At 48.9% G+C, this 19,032-nt stretch overlaps 1 protein-coding gene across 2 annotated transcripts in view; it reads left to right on the forward strand.

The window, feature by feature from the left end:
• LOC134909253 (ceruloplasmin-like) overlaps positions 1-19,032 on the forward strand; it is a 219,061-nt gene that overhangs the window by 199,597 nt on the left and 432 nt on the right. For both annotated transcript variants that reach the window (XM_063915952.1, XM_063915951.1), the window contains one exon: positions 10,914-11,070. In XM_063915952.1, the coding sequence (XP_063772022.1) occupies positions 10,914-11,070 (157 nt within the window). The remainder of the gene's footprint in view (positions 1-10,913; positions 11,071-19,032) is intronic.

The following is a 19,032-nucleotide window of genomic DNA, read 5'->3' on the forward strand; positions in this document are numbered from 1 at the left end:
TACAAGGTCCCTGCTGAAGCAGATCCCTTCTTAGAGGTAGAGGCCACGGATCCTCCGTGAGCATCTCTTGAAGTTCCGGATACCAAGTTCTTCTTGGCCAATCCGGAGCCACTAGTATTGTTCTTACTCCCCTTTTCCGAATAATTCTCAGTACCTTTGGTATGAGAGGCAGAGGAGGAAACACATACACTGACTGGTACACCCATGGTGTTACCAGAGCGTCCACAGCTATTGCCTGAGGGTCTCTTGACCTGGCGCAATATCTGTCCAGTTTTTTGTTGAGGCGAGACGCCATCATATCCACCTTTGGTTTTTCCCAACGGTTCACAATCATGTGGAAAACTTCCGGATGAAGTCCCCACTCTCCCGGGTGAAGGTCGTGTCTGCTGAGGAAGTCTGCTTCCCAGTTGTCCACTCCCGGGATGAACACTGCTGACAGTGCTATGACATGATTTTCCGCCCAGCGAAGAATCCTTGCAGCTTCTGTCATTGCTCTTCTGCTTCTCGTGCCGCCTTGTCTGTTTACGTGGGCGACTGCCGTGATGTTGTCCGACTGGATCAACACCGGCTGACCCTGAAGCAGCGGTTTTGCCAAGCTTAGAGCATTGTATATCGCTCTTAGCTCCAGTATATTTATGTGAAGAGACGTCTCCAGGTCTGACCATACACCCTGGAAGTTTCTTCCCTGTGTGACTGCTCCCCAGCCCCGTAGGCTGGCATCCGTAGTCACCAGGACCCAGTCCTGTATGCCGAACCTGCGGCCCTCTAACAGATGGGCACTCTGCAACCACCACAGGAGAGACAACCTTGTTCTTGGTGACAGTGTTATCCGCTGATGCATGTGCAGATGCGATCCGGACCATTTGTCCAGCAGATCCCACTGAAATGTTCGTGCATGGAATCTGCCGAATGGAATTGCTTCGTAAGAAGCCACCATCTTTCCCAGGACTCTTGTGCATTGATGTACTGACACAGTTCCTGGTTTTAGGAGGTTCCTGACCAGTTCGGATAACTCCCTTGCTTTCTCCTCCGGGAGAAACACCTTTTTCTGAACCGTGTCCAGAATCATTCCCAGGAACAGCAGACGTGTTGTCGGGGTCAATTGAGATTTTGGAAGATTCAGAATCCACCCGTGTTGCTGAAGCACTACTTGGGTTAGTGCTACACCGACTTCCAGCTGTTCTCTGGACTTTGCCCTTATCAGGAGATCGTCCAAGTAAGGGATAATTAATACGCCTTTTCTTCGTAGAAGAACCATCATTTCGGTCATTACCTTGGTAAAGACCCGAGGGGCCGTGGACAAACCAAACGGCAGCGTTTGAAACTGATAATGACAGTCTTGTATCACGAACCTGAGATACCCTTGGTGTGAGGGGTAAATTGGGACATGCAGATAAGCATCTTTTATGTCCAGGGACACCATGAAGTCCCCTTCTTCCAGATTCGCTATCACTGCTCTGAGTGACTCCATCTTGAACTTGAATTTCTGTATGTACAGGTTCAAGGATTTCAGATTTAGAATAGGTCTTACCGAACCGTCCGGCTTCGGTACCACAAATAGTGTGGAATAATACCCCTTTCCCTGTTGTAGGAGGGGTACCTTGACTATCACCTGCTGAGAATACAGCTTGTGAATGGCTTCCAATACCGTCGTCCTTTCTGAGGGAGACGTTGGTAAAGCAGACTTTAGGAACCGGCGAGGGGGAGACCTTTCGAACTCCAACATGTAACCCTGAGATACTATCTGCAGGATCCACGGGTCCACCTGTGAGCGAGCCCACTGATTGCTGAAAATCTTTAGTCAACCCCCCACCGCTCCTGAGTCCGCTTGTAAAGCCCCAGCGTCATGCTGATGGCTTTGTAGAACCCGGGGCGGGCTTCTGGTCCTGGGCAGGGGCTGCTTGCTGCCCTCTCTTACCCTTTCCTCTGCCTCGCGGCAGATAAGACTGTCCTTTTGCTCGCTTGTTTTTATAGGAGCGAAAGGACTGCGGCTGAAAAGACGGTGTCTTTTTCTGTTGGGAGGGGGTCTGAGGTAAAAAAGTGGATTTGCCGGCAGTTGCCGTGGCCACCAGATCCGATAGACCGACCCCAAATAATTCCTCTCCTTTATATGGCAACACTTCCATATGCCTTTTGGAATCCGCATCACCTGACCACTGTCGCGTCCATAAACTTCTTCTGGCAGATATGGACATCGCACTTACTCTTGATGCTAGAGTACAAATATCCCTCTGAGCATCTCGCATATAAAGAAACGCATCCTTTAATTGCTCTAGAGTCAATAAAATACTGTCCCTATCCAGGGTATCAATATTTTCAGTCAGGGAATCCAACCACACTACCCCAGCACTGCACATCCAGGCTGAGGCTATTGCCGGTCGCAGTATAACACCAGTATGAGTGTATATACTTTTCAGGTTAGTTTCCGGCCTCCTATCCGCTGGATCCTTGAGGGCGGCCGTATCAGGAGACGGCAACGCCACTTGCTTTGATAAACGTGTGAGCGCCTTATCCACCCTAGGGGGTGTTTCCCAGCGCGTCCTAACCTCTGGTGGGAAAGGGTATAATGCCAATAACTTCTTAGAAATTAGCAGTTTTCTATCTGGGTTAACCCACGCTTCATCACACACGTCATTCAATTCCTCTGATTCTGGAAAAGCTACAGGTAGTTTTTTCACCCCCCCCCCACATAATACCCCTTTTTGAGGTACCAGCAGTATCAGAGATCTGCAAAGCCTCCTTCATTGCCGTGATCATATAACGTGTGGCCCTGTTGGAAAATACGTTTGTTTCTTCACCGTCGACACTAGATTCATCTGTGTCGGTACCCGTGTCGACTGACTGAGGTAAGGGACGTTTTACAGCCCCTGACGGTGTCTGAGACGCCTGAGCCGGTACTGACTGGTTTTTCGGCCGTCTCATTTCGTCTACTGACTTTTGTAATGTACTAACATTATCACGTAATTCCATAACTAAAGCCATCCATTCCGGTGTCGACTCCCTAGGGGGTGACATCACCATTACCGGCAATTGCTCTGCCTCCACACCAACATCGTCCTCATACATGTCGACACACACGTACCGACACACAGCAGCCACACAGGGAATGCTCTAATCGAAGACAGGACCCCCTTAGCCCTTTGGGGAGACAGAGGGAGAGTTTGCCAGCACACACCAAAAGCGCTATAAATGTATATAAACAACCCTAAAAGGTGTTGTTTTTGTTATAAGCGCTTTTAATATATAAATATCGCCAATTTATGCCCCCCTTCTCTTTGTTACCCTGTTTCTGTAGTGCAGTGCAGGGGAGAGTCCTGGGAGCCTTCCTCACAGCGGAGCTGAGCAGGAAAATGGCGCTGAGTGCTGAGGAGAATAAGCTCCGCCCCTTTTCCGGCGGGCTTTTCTCCCGGTTTTTGAGAAATCTGGCCTGGGTTAAATACATACATATAGCCTTAATGGCTATATGTGATGTATTCTTTGCCACTAAAGGTATTTAATATTGCTGCCCAGGGCGCCCCCAGCAGCGCCCTGCACCCTCCGTGACTGGTCAGTGAGAAGTGTGTAGCAACAATGGCGCACAGCTGCCGTGCTGTGCGCTACCTTCATGAAGACTGAAGAGTCTTCTGCCGCCTGTTTCCGGACCTCCGATCTTCAGCATCTGTAAGGGGGGTCGGCGGCGCGGCTCCGGGACGAACCCCAGGATGACCTGTGTTCCGACTCCCTCTGAAGCTATGTCCAGTAGCCTAAGACTCCAATCCATCCTGCACGCAGGTGAGTTGAAAATCTCTCCCCTAAGTCCCTCGATGCAGTGAGCCTGTTGCCAGCAGGACTCACTGAGATTTAAAACCTAAAAAAACTTTTTCTAAGCAGCTCTTTAGGAGAGCCACCTAGATTGCACCCTGCTCGGACGGGCACAAAAACCTAACTGAGGCTTGGAGGAGGGTCATGGGGGGAGGAGCCAGTACACACCATGTGATCCTAAAAGCTTTCTTTAGATGTGCCCTGTCTCCTGCGGAGCCGCTATCCCCCATGATCCTGACGGAGTCCCCAGCATCCACTAGGACGTTAGAGAAACTGTAAAATAAATTGCGTGCGGTCCCCCCTCCCAAGAATAACCAGCCTCGGGCCCTTTGAGCCGGTCCTGGTTGTAAAAATACAGGGAAAAAAAACTGACTGGGGTTCCCCCATATTTAAACAACCAGCACCGGGCTCTGCACCTGGTCCTGGTGCCATAAATACGGGGGACAAAAAACGTAGGGGTCCCTCGTATTTTTACCACCAGCACCAGGCTCCACTAGTCAGAGAGATAATGCTACAGCCGGGGGACACTTTTATATTGGTCCCTTCAGCCATGGCATTAAATCCCCAACTAGTCACCCCTGGCCGGGGTACCCTGGAGGAGTGGGGACCCCTTAAACCAAGGAGTCCCCCCCTCCAGGCACCCAAGGACCAGGGGTGAAGCCCGAGGCTGTCCCCCCATCCGTGGGCGGTGGATGGGAGGCTGATAGCCTTTTGTGTAAAAATAAAGAATATTGGTGGTCATTCCGAGTTATTCGCTCGCTAGCTGCTTTTAGCAGCATTGCACACGCTAGGCCGCCGCCCTCTGGGAGTGTATTTTAGCTTAGCAGAATAACGAACGAAAGATTAGCAGAACTGCTGATAAATAATTCTTTGCAGTTTCTGAGTAGCTCCAGACCTACTCCTAGATTGCGATCACCTCAGTCCGTTTAGTTCCTGGTTTGACGTCACAAACACGCCCTGCGTTCGGCCAGCCACTCCCCCCGTTTCTCCAGCCACTCCTGCGTTTTTACCTGGCATGCCTGCGTATTTAGCACACTCCCTGAAAACGGCCAGTTTCTGCCCAGAAACACCCACTTTCTGTCAATCACACCACAACAACCCACAACAGTGACCCCACTTAACCTTGCGGTCTACCGCAGACCGCAAAGTTCCCACCATTGGATATAATGTAGCGCCGCTACGCTACATTGTAATCACAGTGCTCCACCTGACTGACAGTGCAGGAGCGCACAGCCAATCAGGAGAGTGCCATGACGTGGCGCTCCCTGATTGGCTGAAGGGACCCTCTTTGACAGGAGTCACGGGGGGACCCAACATTCGGGGAAAGGGGATCCATGTGTAAACATGGATCCACTTTCAGTTCGTGGGTCGGGTGAGCAGTTTGTTTTTTTGCCAAGTCCCTGGATTATAACTTTTAAGAAGAGGATAAATCTACACCGGATTCTTTGTAAGTATAATTTTATTTACAGGTACCCCTGGATTCTACTGGACAAGGGGACCGAGTGCTTCGGGTCAACATAGGTAAGTATGTATGTATATATGTAAGTGTGCATGTATGTGCATTAAACTTTTATTTCACGGTGTCTGTGTTTTGTTTTTATTTGGGTATTTTTTTTGTAGTAAAACTACAGGTACCAGCGGGCCCGTTCCCCCCCCCCGCATGCTGGTACTTGTGGTTCTCCAAGTACCAGCTTGCGGGGGAGGCTTGCTGGGACTTGTAGTTCTGTGACAAAAAACAATATTCTTTATTTTTACCCAAAAGGCTATCAGCCTCCCATCCACCGCCCACAGATGGGGGGGACAGCCTCAGGCTTCACTCCTGGTCCTTGGGTGGCTGGAGGGGGGGACCCCTTGATTTAAGGGGTCCCCACTCATCCAGGGTACCCCGGCCAGGGGTGACTAGTTGGGGATTTAATTCCAGGGCCGCAGGGACCAGTATAAAAGTGTCCCCCGGCTGTGGCATTATCTCTCTGACTAGTGGAGCCCGGTGCTAGTGGTAAAAATACGGGGGACCCCTACATTTTTTGTCCCCCGTATTTTTGGCACCAGGACCAGGTGCAGAGCCCGGTGCTGGTTGTTTAAATATGGGGAAACCCCAGTCATTTTTTTCCCTGTATTTTTACAACCAGGACCGACTCAAAGAGCCCGAGGCTGGTTATGCTTAGGAGGGGGGACCCACGCAAATTTTTTTTTATGAATTTTAACCCATTCACACCCCTTCCCACTGATAAACATGCACGGATCTCACTGATCCGTGCATGCCTATCAGAATATGGGGGGGAAAAGCAGGTCTATTTAAACACTGGGTTTTTTTTTTACGATTTGTACTTTTTCACGGCAGTGTTTAGCTATTGCTGGCAGTGATTGTGAATATGAATTTTTAGTAAATTACCGAGTTGTATGAAATAACAGGCGTGTTTGACCGATGGTGTATTAATTCATATTTTTTTTCTCTGCTTTAATACGAATATATATACGAATACGAATGCCCTCATCACTGCCGAGATTTGAGTTTAGTAAATTCCCGAGTTGACACTTTGAACAAAAAACACAAAATCGGCCAAAATCGGGAGCTTAGTAAATATACCCCATGATCTGAAATCCTTGCCCGATCCTTCAATGAAACTAATATCCCAGAGCTACTCGCCCTCCTCCAGTGATGCTGCGCCGCAGCCTCTGGCAGCAGCTCTCTGTACGAGCATGCTTACATTGCAGTTTTCTGATTGCTGGATTTCACCAGCCATCCACCAATCAGTGTTTAGATACTCCCTTGGCTGTGATTGGTGTCATCAGCAATTAGGTAAGGGTTCTTTGTCCAGTAAATCTCGTTCTATGAAACACTAAAAAATAGAAAAAATATTGACACCACAATGTTGACAATTAATATGTCAACATTGTTAAAATCTCAACATTGTCAGACTGTCGACATTCAAATTAGGCAGTGGGTGTGAGGGTTTGGATGCTGCGTTTGGGGGGGGTAGTTAGTTACTAGAGGTAGGATTAATGTTTAGGGACTAAGGCGTACATTTACTAAGCAGTGATAAGAGCGGAGAAGTGAGCCAGTGGAAAAGTGCCCATGGCAACCAATCAGCACTGAAGTAAGATCTATAATTTGCATACTATAAAATGATACAGGGCTGCTGATTGGTTGATGGAGCCACTTCTCCACTGGCTCACTTCTCCGCTCTTATCACTGCTTCGTAAATGTCCCTTTAAATACACACCGGAATGCTGGAGCATCGGTGGTCTGACATGGAAGTGACAGTCATGTGACCGCTGAGACCCGGAAGCCGTTCTGAAGCCACTGCAGCTGGTAAATAACAGGAGCAGGTAAGTAACCACTGGACCACCAGGGACATTCTAACGTATCAACATTTCATCATTCTCATGTCAACATGATGAGTGTTGACATTATGACTGTCAATGTATCATACAACATCCAAATGACAACACAGAAAAGTGTGCATTAAGTTATAAATGACTGAAAACGAAAAAATCTGCATTACACTTTCTCTATGCATCCAGAAATAAAAGCACAGTAATGCTGCTTTCACATCGCAAAACCTGCTTTTGAAATGGTATTTGAAACGGTTCTTAAAACGGGTCTGAGCAGTTAAACCCCTTTCACATCTCATGTTGTAACCAGTAAATTACCATTTCATTACCGTTTTGGTACCTTTCACACTGAACCCGTTTCACCCATAGAAAACAGTGGTTGTCATTCTAAATGGACTTTTCTGGCCCACACATTATTAATAATTATTAATTAATTCATTATTAATAATTTGGATAGTCGTACGATGGAACCCAGCAGCTTGAAGCATATCTATTTATATTAGATGGGATTAGGTACTTGGTTTGTCTTTTTTGGAGGCACAAGTATTATTTATATATTTTTTAAAATAATTTTTTTTTTTTTTTAGATGGAATGGTAAAATACAGAAAAAAAATGGCGTGGGGTCCCCCCTCCAAAGCATAACCAGCCTCGGGCTCTTCGAGCTGGTCCTGGTTCTAAAAATGCGAGGAAAAAATGGACAGGGGATCCCTCGTATTTTTAAAACCAGCACCGGGCTCTGCGCCTGGTGCTGGTGCAAAAAATACGGGGGACAAAAAGAGTAGGGGTCCCCCGTATTTTTTACACCAGCATTGGGCTCCACTAGCTGGACAGATAATGCCACAGCCAGGGGTCACTTTCATACAGTGCCCTGCGGCCGTGGCATTAAATATCCAACTAGTCACCCCTGGCCGGGGTACCCTGGGGGAGTGGGGACCCCTTCAATCAAGGGGTCCACCCCCCAGCCACCCAAGGGCCAGGGGTGAAGCCCGAGGCTGTCCCCCCCATCCATTGGCTGCGGATGGGAGGCTGATAGCCTTGAGTAAAATGACAGAATATTGTTTTTTACAATAGTACTACAAGTCCCAGCAAGCCTCCCCCGCAAGCTGGTACTTGGAGAACCACAAGTACCAGCATGCGGGAGAAAACCGGGCCCGCTGGTACCTGTAGTACTACTGGAAAAAAATACCCAAATAAAAACAGGAGACACACACCGTGACAAGTACAACTTTATTACACACTGCCGACACACACATACTTACCTATGTTCACACGCCGACATCGGTCCTCTTCTCCAAGTAGAATCCACGGATACCTGAAAATAAAAGATAAATATACTCACCTCATCCATGGTCCAGAGATAAATCCTCGTACTTGTCAAAAAAAGAAAACGAACACCCGACCAGCGGACTGAAAGGGGTCCCATGTTGACACATGGGACCCCTTTCCCCGAATGCAGAGAGACCCCCCCCGTGACTGCTGTCACTGAAAGGTCTCGTAAGCCAATCAGCGAGCGCAACGTCCTTGCACTCTGCTGATTGGCTCTGTGCGCGTCTGAGCTGTCAGCGCATCGCACAGCTCCCTCTATTATATTCAATGGTGGGAACTTTGCGGCTAGCGGTGGGGTCACCCGCCGGTCAGCGGCTGACCGCGGGTAACCCCACCGCTGACGGCAAAGTTCCCACCATTGCAAGTAATGGAGGCAGCTGTGCGATGCGCTGTCTGAGCTTAGACGCGCACAGCCAATCAGGTGAGCGCCACGGAGTAGCGCTTCCTGATTGGCTGAAGGGACCTCAGTGACAGGAGTCACGTGATGTCCCGGCATTCGTGGAAAGGGGTCTCATGTGTCAACATGGGACCCCTTTCAGTCCGCTGGTTCGGGTGTTCGTGTTTTTTTTTTGCCAAGTACGAGGATTATCTCTGGACGTGGATTTATCTCTGGACACTGGCAGGTGAGTATAATTTTTTTCACAGGTACCCTCGGATCGTCGGAGACTGTGGCAGTCGGCGTGTCAACATAGGTAAGTATGTGTGTGTCGGCAGTGTGTAATAAAGTTGTACTTGTCACGGTGTGTGTCTCCTGTTTTTATTTGGGTATTTTTTTCCCCAGTAGTACTACAGGTACCAGCGGGCCCGGTTTTCTCCCGCATGCTGGTACTTGTGGTTCTCCAAGTACCAGCTTGCGGGGAGGCTTGCTGGGACTTGTAGTACTATTGGAAAAAACAATATTCTGTCATTTTACTCAAGGCTATCAGCCTCCCATCCGCAGCCAATGGATGGGGGGGACAGCCTCGGGCTTCACCCCTGGCCCTTGGGTGGCTGGGGGGGGGGACCCCTTGATTGAAGGGGTCCCCACTCCCCCAGGGTACCCCGGCCAGGGGTGACTAGTTGGATATTTAATGCCACGGCCGCAGGGCACTGTATAAAAGTGACCCCCGGCTGTGGCATTATCTGTCCAGCTAGTGGAGCCCGATGCTGGTGTAAAAAATACGGGGGACCCCTACTCTTTTTGTCCCCCGTATTTTTTGCACCAGCACCAGGCGCAGAGCCCGGTGCTGGTTTTAAAAATACGGGGGATCCCCTGTCCATTTTCCCCCCGCATTTTTAGAACCAGGACCAGCTCGAAGAGCCCGAGGCTGGTTATGCTTTGGAGGGGGGACCCCACGCCATTTTTCTCCGTGTTTTTCCCGTCTAAACGTTTATAAAGCCACTCTCACATGTGTCTCCTGTGTTTTCCAAGCTGTTTCCTGGTTGTGGCTGCTGACATCACACATGGAGACAGCCTATGACCTGCTGGGGCTTGCAAATACCGTTTCAGACCCTTTCACACTGCACAGTGAAATGGGACTGAAACGGGTAGGACCCTTCTTTTTTACCGTTTCAAAATACCTGTATTTTGAAAACGGTAAATTGAAGGGGACCCTTTCACATCGCAGCTTGACCCGTTTAGGAAGCCAGTTAAAACGGCAAAATACCGGGTACAAGCTGCGGTGTGAAAGGGGTATAACTGTCTTTAACAACTGCCTTGCCTTTAACAGTGAAATAGTGCCTATCAGTATCACAGCAACCCATTACTAGACTCAGTTCAGTGTTTCCTGTATGCATTATACAGTGCATCCGGAAAGTATTCACAGCGCTTCACTTTTTCCACATTTTGTTATGTTATAGCCTTATCTTAAAATTGAATAAATTAATTTTTTCCCTCAAAATTCTACACACACCCCATAATGACTACGCAAGGACTTTTTTTGTGATTTTTGCAAATTTATTCAAAATAAAAAAACTAAGTACATAAGTATTCACAGCCTTTGTGTGAGCTGCTTGCATGCCCCCAGTCCCTCTGTGTCCTGTGAAGATTCACCGCTGCTCTGCTAAGAGCAGAGTGACAGGAGACCTCCCAACTGCCCCACCACCACCCCGGGACACTGCGGCCCGTGGGTGGGACAGCAGGACAGTCCCAAAAAAACAGGACTGTCCCGCAAAAATGGGGACAGTTGGGAGGTATGCAACTTTTGGAAAACACACTGATTTCTACAAATAGCCAAATATACCACAGACTGCTGAAACATTTACTGTAATTCTACACAACAAATGCGGTTATAAATTTAGAAGCCAGTCAGATACATATATGAGCCACTGGACGCCTTCATTTACGTAAATGCATAGACTATATTGAAAACAGGAAACAGTTATAAAAGAGGATCTTGGGAATTTGAATTCAATAGGGAGAAAATGTTACATCTGTCTAGTTTTGTCATACTTATTTTCTGCTCCCCAGACTGGAGTCGTTTATCGGTCAGATGTATTTGATCTTTTCCCTGGGACTTTTCAAACTGTTAAGTTCACTGCAAAGAACCCTGGAACATGGCTATTACACTGTCATGTGTCTTACCACATCCATTCCGGAATGGAAGCTTTATATACAGTACTGGAAAGTAAGTTATTTTCTCTAACGTCCTAAGTGGATGCTGGGGACTCCGTCAGGACCATGGGGAATAGCGGCTCCGCAGGAGACAGGGCACAAAAAGTAAGCTTTTAGGATCACATGGTGTGTACTGGCTCCTCCCCCTATGACCCTCCTCCAAGCCTCAGTTAGGTTTTTGTGCCCGTCCGAGCAGGGTGCAATCTAGGTGGCTCTCCTAAAGAGCTGCTTAGAAAAAGTTTTTTAGGTTTTTTATTTTCAGTGAGTCCTGCTGGCAACAGGCTCACTGCATCGAGGGACTTAGGGGAGAGAATTTCAACTCACCTGCGTGCAGGATGGATTGGATTCTTAGGCTACTGGACACCATTAGCTCCAGAGGGAGTCGGAACACAGGTCTCACCCTGGGGTTCGTCCCGGAGCCGCGCCGCCGACCCCCCTTACAGATGCTGAAGATTGAAGGTCCGGAAACAGGCGGCAGAAGGCTCTTCAGTCTTCATGAAGGTAGCGCACAGTACTGCAGCTGTGCGCCATTGTTGTCACACACTTCACACCAGACGGTCACGGAGGGTGCAGGGCGCTGCTGGGGGCGCCCTGGGCAGCAATATATAATACCTTTTATGGCAAAAGAATACATCACATATAGCCATTAAGGCTATATGTGTGTATTTAACCCATGCCAAATGTCTAAAACTCCGGGAGAAAAGCCCGCCGGAATAGGGGGCGGGGCTTATTCTCCTCAGCACACAGCGCCATTTTCCTGCTCAGCTCCGCTGTGAGGAAGGCTCCCAGGACTCTCCCCTGCACTGCACTACAGAAACAGGGTAAAACAGAGAGGGGGGGCATATTTTGGCGATATTTTTATATATTTAAGCGGCTATAAGGAACAACACTTATATAGGGTTGTTCCCATATATATTATAGCGCTTGGGTGTGTGCTGGCAAACTCTCCCTCTGTCTCCCCAAAGGGCTAGTGGGGTCCTGTCTTCGATAAGAGCATTCCCTGTGTGTCTGCTGTGTGTCGGTACGTGTGTGTCGACATGTATGAGGACGATGTTGGCGTGGAGGCAGAGCAATTGCCGATAATGGTGATGTCACCCCCCAGGGAGTCGACACCGGAATGGATGGCTTTGTTTATGGAATTACGTGATAATGTCAGCACATTACAAAAATCAGTTGACGACATGAGACGGCCGGCAAACCAATTAGTACCTGCCCAGGCGTCTCAGACACCGTCAGGGGCTGTAAAGCGCCCTTTACCTCAGTCGGTCGACACAGACCCAGACACAGACACTGAATCTAGTGTCGACGGTGATGAAACAAACGTATTTTCAAGTAGGGCCACACGTTATATGATCACGGCAATGAAGGAGGCTTTGCATATCTCTGATACTACAAGTACCACAGAAAGGGGTATTATGTGGGGGGTGAAAAAACTACCTGTAGTTTTTCCTGAATCAGAGGAATTAAATGATGTATGTGATGAAGCGTGGGTTAACCCAGATAGAAAAATGCTAATTTCAAAAAAGTTATTAGCATTATACCCTTTCCCGCCAGAGGTTAGGGCGCGCTGGGAAACACCCCCTAGGGTGGATAAGGCGCTCACACGCTTATCGAAACAAGTGGCGTTACCGTCTCCTGATACGGCCGCCCTCAAGGATCCAGCTGATAGGAGGCTGGAAACTACCCTGAAAAGTATATACACTCATACTGGCGTTATACTGCGACCAGCCATCGCCTCAGCCTGGATGTGCAGTGCTGGGGTCGTCTGGTTGGATTCCCTGACTGAAAATATTGATAACCTGGATAGGGACAGTATTTTATTGACTATAGAGCAATTAAAGGATGCTTTCCTTTATATGCGAGATGCGCAGAGAGATATTTGCACTCTGGCATCGAGAGTAAATGCGATGTCCATATCTGCCCGAAGGAGTTTATGGACGCGACAGTGGTCAGGTGATGCGGATTCCAAACGACATATGGAAGTATTGCCGTATAAAGGGGAGGAATTATTTGGCGTCGGTCTATCGGATCTGGTGGCTACGGCAACTGCCGGAAAATCCACTTTTTTACCTCAGACCCCCTCCCAACAGAAAAAGACACCGTCTTTTCAGCCGCAGTCCTTTCGTTCCTATAAGAACAAGCGGACAAAAGGACAGTCATATCTGCCTCGGGGCAGAGGAAGGGGTAAGAGAGGGCAGCAAGCAGCCCCTGCCCAGGAACAGAAGCCCTCCCAGGGTTCTGCAAAGCCCTCAGCATGACGCTGGGGCCTTACAAGCGGACTCAGGAACGGTGGGGGGTCGACTCAAGAATTTCAGCGCACAGTGGGCTTGCTCACAGGTGGACCCCTGGATTCTACAGGTAGTATCTCAGGGTTACAGGTTGGAATTCGAGAAGTCTCCCCCTCGCCGGTTCCTAAAGTCTGCTTTGCCAACGTCTCCCTCGGACAGGGCGACGGTATTGGAAGCCATTCACAAGCTGTTTGCTCAGCAGGTGATAGTCAAGGTACCCCTCCTACAACAGGGAAAGGGGTATTACTCCACGCTATTTGTGGTACCGAAGCCGGACGGCTCGGTAAGACCTATTCTAAATCTCAAATCTTTGAACCTGTACATACAAAAATTCAAGTTCAAGATGGAGTCACTCAGAGCAGTGATAGCGAATCTGGAAGAAGGGGACTTTATGGTGTCCCTGGACATAAAGGACGCTTACCTGCATGTCCCAATTTGCCCTTCACATCAAGGGTACCTCAGGTTCGTGGTGCAAAACTGTCATTATCAGTTTCAGACGCTGCCGTTTGGATTGTCCACGGCACCTTGGGTCTTTACCAAGGTAATGGCCGAAATGATGATCCTTCTACGAAGAAGAGGCGTATTAATTATCCCTTACTTGGACGATCTCCTGATAAGGGCAAGATCCAGAGAACAGCTGGAAGACGGAGTAGCACTAACCCAACTAGTGCTGCAACAACACGGGTGGATTCTGAATTTTCCAAAATCTCAGTTGACCCCGACGACACGTCTGCTGTTCCTGGGAATGATTCTGGACACGGTTCAGAAAAAGGTGTTTCTTCCGGAGGAGAAAGCCAGGGAGTTATCCGAACTTGTCAGGAACCTCCTAAAACCAGGGACAGTGTCTGTGCATCAATGCACAAGAGTCCTGGGAAAGATGGTGGCTTCTTACGAAGCGATTCCATTCGGCAGATTCCACGCACGAACTTTTCAGTGGGATCTGCTGGACAAATGGTCCGGATCGCATCTGCAGATGCATCAGCGGATAACCTTATCGCCACGGACAAGGGTGTCTCTTCTGTGGTGGTTGCAGAGTGCTCATCTGTTAGAGGGCCGCAGATTCGGCATACAGGACTGGGTCCTGGTGACCACGGATGCCAGTCTGAGAGGCTGGGGAGCGGTCACACAAGGAAGAAACTTCCAGGGAGTATGGTCAAGCCTGGAGATGTCTCTTCACATAAATATACTGGAGCTAAGAGCGATTTACAATGCTCTAAGTCTGGCAAAACCCCTGCTTCAGGGTCAGCCGGTGTTGATCCAGTCGGACAACATCACGGCAGTCGCCCACGTAAACAGACAGGGCGGCACAAGAAGCAGGACAGCAATGGCAGAAGCTGCAAGGATTCTTCGCTGGGCGGAAGATCATGTGATAGCACTGTCAGCAGTATTCATTCCGGGAGTGGACAACTGGGAAGCAGACTTCCTCAGCAGACACGATCTACACCCGGGAGAGTGGGGACTTCATCCAGAAGTCTTCCACATGATTGTGAACCGTTGGGAAAAACCAATGGTGGATATGATGGCGTCCCGCCTCAACAAAAAACTGGACAGGTATTGCGCCAGGTCAAGAGATCCTCAGGCAATAGCTGTGGACACTCTGGTAACACCGTGGGTTTTCCAGTCAGTGTATGTGTTCCCTCCTCTGCCTCTCATACCAAAAGTACTGAGAATTATACGGCAAAAGGGAGTAAGAACGATACTAGTGGCTCCGGATTGGCCAAGAAGAACTTGGTACCCGGAACTTCAAGAGATGCTCACGGAGGATCCGTGGCCTCTACCTCTAAGACGGGACCTGCTTCAGCAGGGACCGTGTCTATTCCAAGACTTACCGCGGCTGCGTTTGACGGCATGGCGGTTGAACGCCGAATTCTAAGGAAAAAGGCATTCCGGAAGAGGTCATTCCTACACTGGTAAAGGCCAGGAAGGAGGTGACTGCACAACATTATCACCGCATTTGGAGGAAATATGTTGCGTGGTGTGAGGCCAGGAAGGCCCCCACGGAGGAATTTCAACTGGGTCGATTCCTACATTTCCTGCAAACAGGATTGTCTATGGGCCTCAAATTGGGGTCCATTAAGGTTCAAATTTCGGCCCTGTCGATTTTCTTCCAGAAAGAATTGGCTTCAGTTCCTGAAGTCCAGACTTTTGTAAAAGGAGTACTACATATACAGCCCCCGGTTGTGCCCCCAGTGGCACCGTGGGATCTTAATGTAGTCTTGGATTTTCTAAAATCCCATTGGTTTGAGCCGCTCAAATCGGTGGAGATGAAGTATCTTACATGGAAAGTAACCATGCTACTGGCCCTGGCTTCAGCCAGGAGAGTATCAGAATTGGCGGCTTTATCATATAAGAGCCCATATCTGATTTTCCATACGGACAGGGCAGAACTGCGGACGCGTCCTCATTTTCTGCCTAAGGTGGTGTCAGCGTTTCACCTGAACCAGCCTATTGTGGTGCCTGCGGCTACTAATGAGTTGGAGGATTCCAAGTTGTTGGACGTGGTCCGGGCATTGAATATATATATTTCAAGAACGGCTGGAGTCAGAAAGTCTGACTCACTGCTTATATTGTATGCACCCAACAAGATGGGTGCTCCTGCTGCTAAGCAGACGATTGCTCGTTGGATTTGTAGCACAATTCAACTTGCACATTCTGTGGCAGGCTTGCCACAACCTAAATCTGTCAAGGCCCATTCCACAAGGAAAGTGGGCTCATCCTGGGCGGCTGCCCGGGGAGTCTCGGCATTACAACTCTGCCGAGCTGCTACTTGGTCAGGGGCAAACACGTTTGCAAAATTCTACAAATTTGATACCCTGGCTGAGGAGGACCTTGAGTTCTCTCATTCGGTGCTGCAGAGTCATCCGCACTCTCCCGCCCGTTTGGGAGCTTTGGTATAATCCCCATGGTCCTGACGGAGTCCCCAGCATCCACTTAGGACGTTAGAGAAAATAAGAATTTACTTACCGATAATTCTATTTCTCGTAGTCCGTAGTGGATGCTGGGCGCCCATCCCAAGTGCGGATTGTCTGCAATACTTGTACATAGTTATTGTTACAAAAAAATCGGGTTGTTATTTGTTGTGAGCCGTCTGTTCAGAGGCTCCTACGTTTGTCATACTGTTAACTGGGTTCAGATCACAAGTTATACGGTGTGATTGGTGTGGCTGGTATGAGTCTTACCCGGGGTTCAATATCCTTCCTTATTGTGTACGCTCGTCCGGGCACAGTACCTAACTGAGGCTTGGAGGAGGGTCATAGGGGGAGGAGCCAGTACACACCATGTGATCCTAAAAGCTTACTTTTTGTGCCCTGTCTCCTGCGGAGCCGCTATTCCCCATGGTCCTGACGGAGTCCCCAGCATCCACTACGGACTACGAGAAATAGAATTATCGGTAAGTAAATTCTTATTATCTTATTGTTTGCACATGCTAATGAAATTTATCACAGTGACAAGGGCGGCAGACATGACAGCATGTCTTCAGGGGCCGGATGGCACAAGGGTGGTGGCTGAATGCTATTTTAAAGGGGATTTATGATTTTGTTAGAGCACTACCCATTGGAATAACAAAACCCTAGATCAGCTTTGTGAGGTCACCTATAGCAAGTCACTTTTCCCACCTATAGCAAGCCACATGCTCGCATGTCCCCAGATTTTCAGGTAAAGGTGCACACACACTGGACGTTTTTGCCCAGTGTGTATGCACAGTGATGATGTGAAAATCGCTGGGCGGAAAATCACTCAGTGCATACACACAGCGATTTTCTCCCGGCTCATCGATTTTCACAGGGGTGTCCACTTTCCACAGTAGGAGACTGTGGAAAGTGGTTCACTTGGCCGATAAAACAGGCCGACGGACGGCGCTGGCCAGTGATTATGGAGGAGCGCGCTTCAGCAGTCACCGCTCATCGCCCGGCCATGCACACTAGGAGGTTTTGAGCTCAAAAAAATGGGCCTTTACAGAGACTTATTATCTCTGGGTATTGCAAAGTAGGTGAAGTGGAACATGTTCACCAGTACTGATGCGAATGCTCCAGGGACTGCATATCCCAAGAAGTATATGGCTGCAAACAGTGATGCATATCAAGTACACTATACAGTCCCAGGTTAGAGCAAGCATGGGCAAACCAAATTCTAGTAAACAAAACCAGGTCAATGCAGGCAGCGGATTATGCAAAGCCATGTAAACAATCTGAGATCAGGAGCAGTCAGCGGTTAATGGAAGGTCCAATGAATAATCCAATGACAGGGTAGACAGTGGATAAGAGTTTGGCCAGGGACAAGCTGATGCCAGGTCTCAGGACAGGAGACCAAAGCAGGATCCAAAGACCCAGATTGGGTCACAACAAGGAAAGAATCAGAGGAACAGAACTGGGACAGGCTAAACTATGACCAGGACAGGTGCGTCAGTGAAGGAGCCTTAAAAAGCTTGGTGACCCAACACAAGATAGTTTGGGGGTGGGGTAATAGCCTGTGACTTGCATGCATCGGCAAATGCTATAACATTTACCCCTCCTGGTTCAGACCTTGCTTTAAATGCAAGCAGCAACCCCTGTGCTGTTGCCTGAAGAGCAAAGAGCAGCCGTTGCCTTGCAATAAGCAAAAAAGCCTGGATAGCAGCAATGACATTGACTGTATAATTGCAGAACCCAGTATTGTGCCTAATGCGAATTATAACAGATTAGTAGCCTCAGCAGCAGTTGGGTGTAAAGTACCTAGCCAAAAAGGATGACCCAGAGAATAGATATGAACCAACTAATAATAACCCTTTCACACTGCTCGACCTGGTATATTGCCGGGTCGACACGGGTCGCTGTGCGGTATGAAGGGGACAGTGACCCATTCCCAGGTCGCCTGACTCGGTAATTCAACCCGGGAATAAAGACGGGTTATTCCCGGGTTAAATATCGGATCAGGTGCAGTGTGAACAGGTTGCCGGGTCGATGCGACCTGGGACCTGTTCACTACATAGGGAGAGGCGGCGTGGAGAAAATCTCATCTCCCAGCGCCGCCTCTGCACCCGCCTCTGATACCGGCTCCGTCCTCACCCTCCGATGGCAACCCGCCCTGGCATATTGCAGAGTCGGTATGGCAATGTATAGTTCCAATCCCGGGTCGCACCCGGGAGGAACCCGTTTCCAATTCCCGAGTGCGACCCAGAATTGCGGTGGGAAAGCAGTATTAGAAACTCACATCCAATTCTGGGGTGCCTTTTTCACTGTAGCCGCCCAGTGAGTCTGCCATTCCTCATATTCTTATGATTGACTCTGTGTGTGTGTGTGTGTGTGTGTGTGTGTGTGTGTGTGTGTGTGTGTGTGTGTGTGTGTGTGTGTGTGTGTGTGTGTGTGTGTCAACTCAGTCAATCCCATTCAGAGCATCTTTACAAATTTAATTAAAAATGAGAAAGCAGCTTTGGGGACCCCGTCTCATTGACAATGCCTCCCAAACAGGGCTGCCATCAGAAATTGTGGGGCCCAAGACTGACAAAATAGACAACATCCCCCCCCCCCCCCCCCCCCCCCAAAAAAAAAAAGATTCTGCCACACCGCTCCACCCCTATGTGATGTCACACATCATGACATTACATATAGGTGGAGCATTGCGGACCTGCAGGACAGGAGCTGATGCACAGGGAAGGATGGTTTTAAGTCCTCCCTGCACATCAGCCCATTGTTGTTGCTCAGCCAGTG

This window comes from Pseudophryne corroboree, chromosome 4 (assembly GCF_028390025.1).
Source record: "Pseudophryne corroboree isolate aPseCor3 chromosome 4, aPseCor3.hap2, whole genome shotgun sequence".
Taxonomy (NCBI): domain Eukaryota; kingdom Metazoa; phylum Chordata; class Amphibia; order Anura; family Myobatrachidae; genus Pseudophryne; species Pseudophryne corroboree.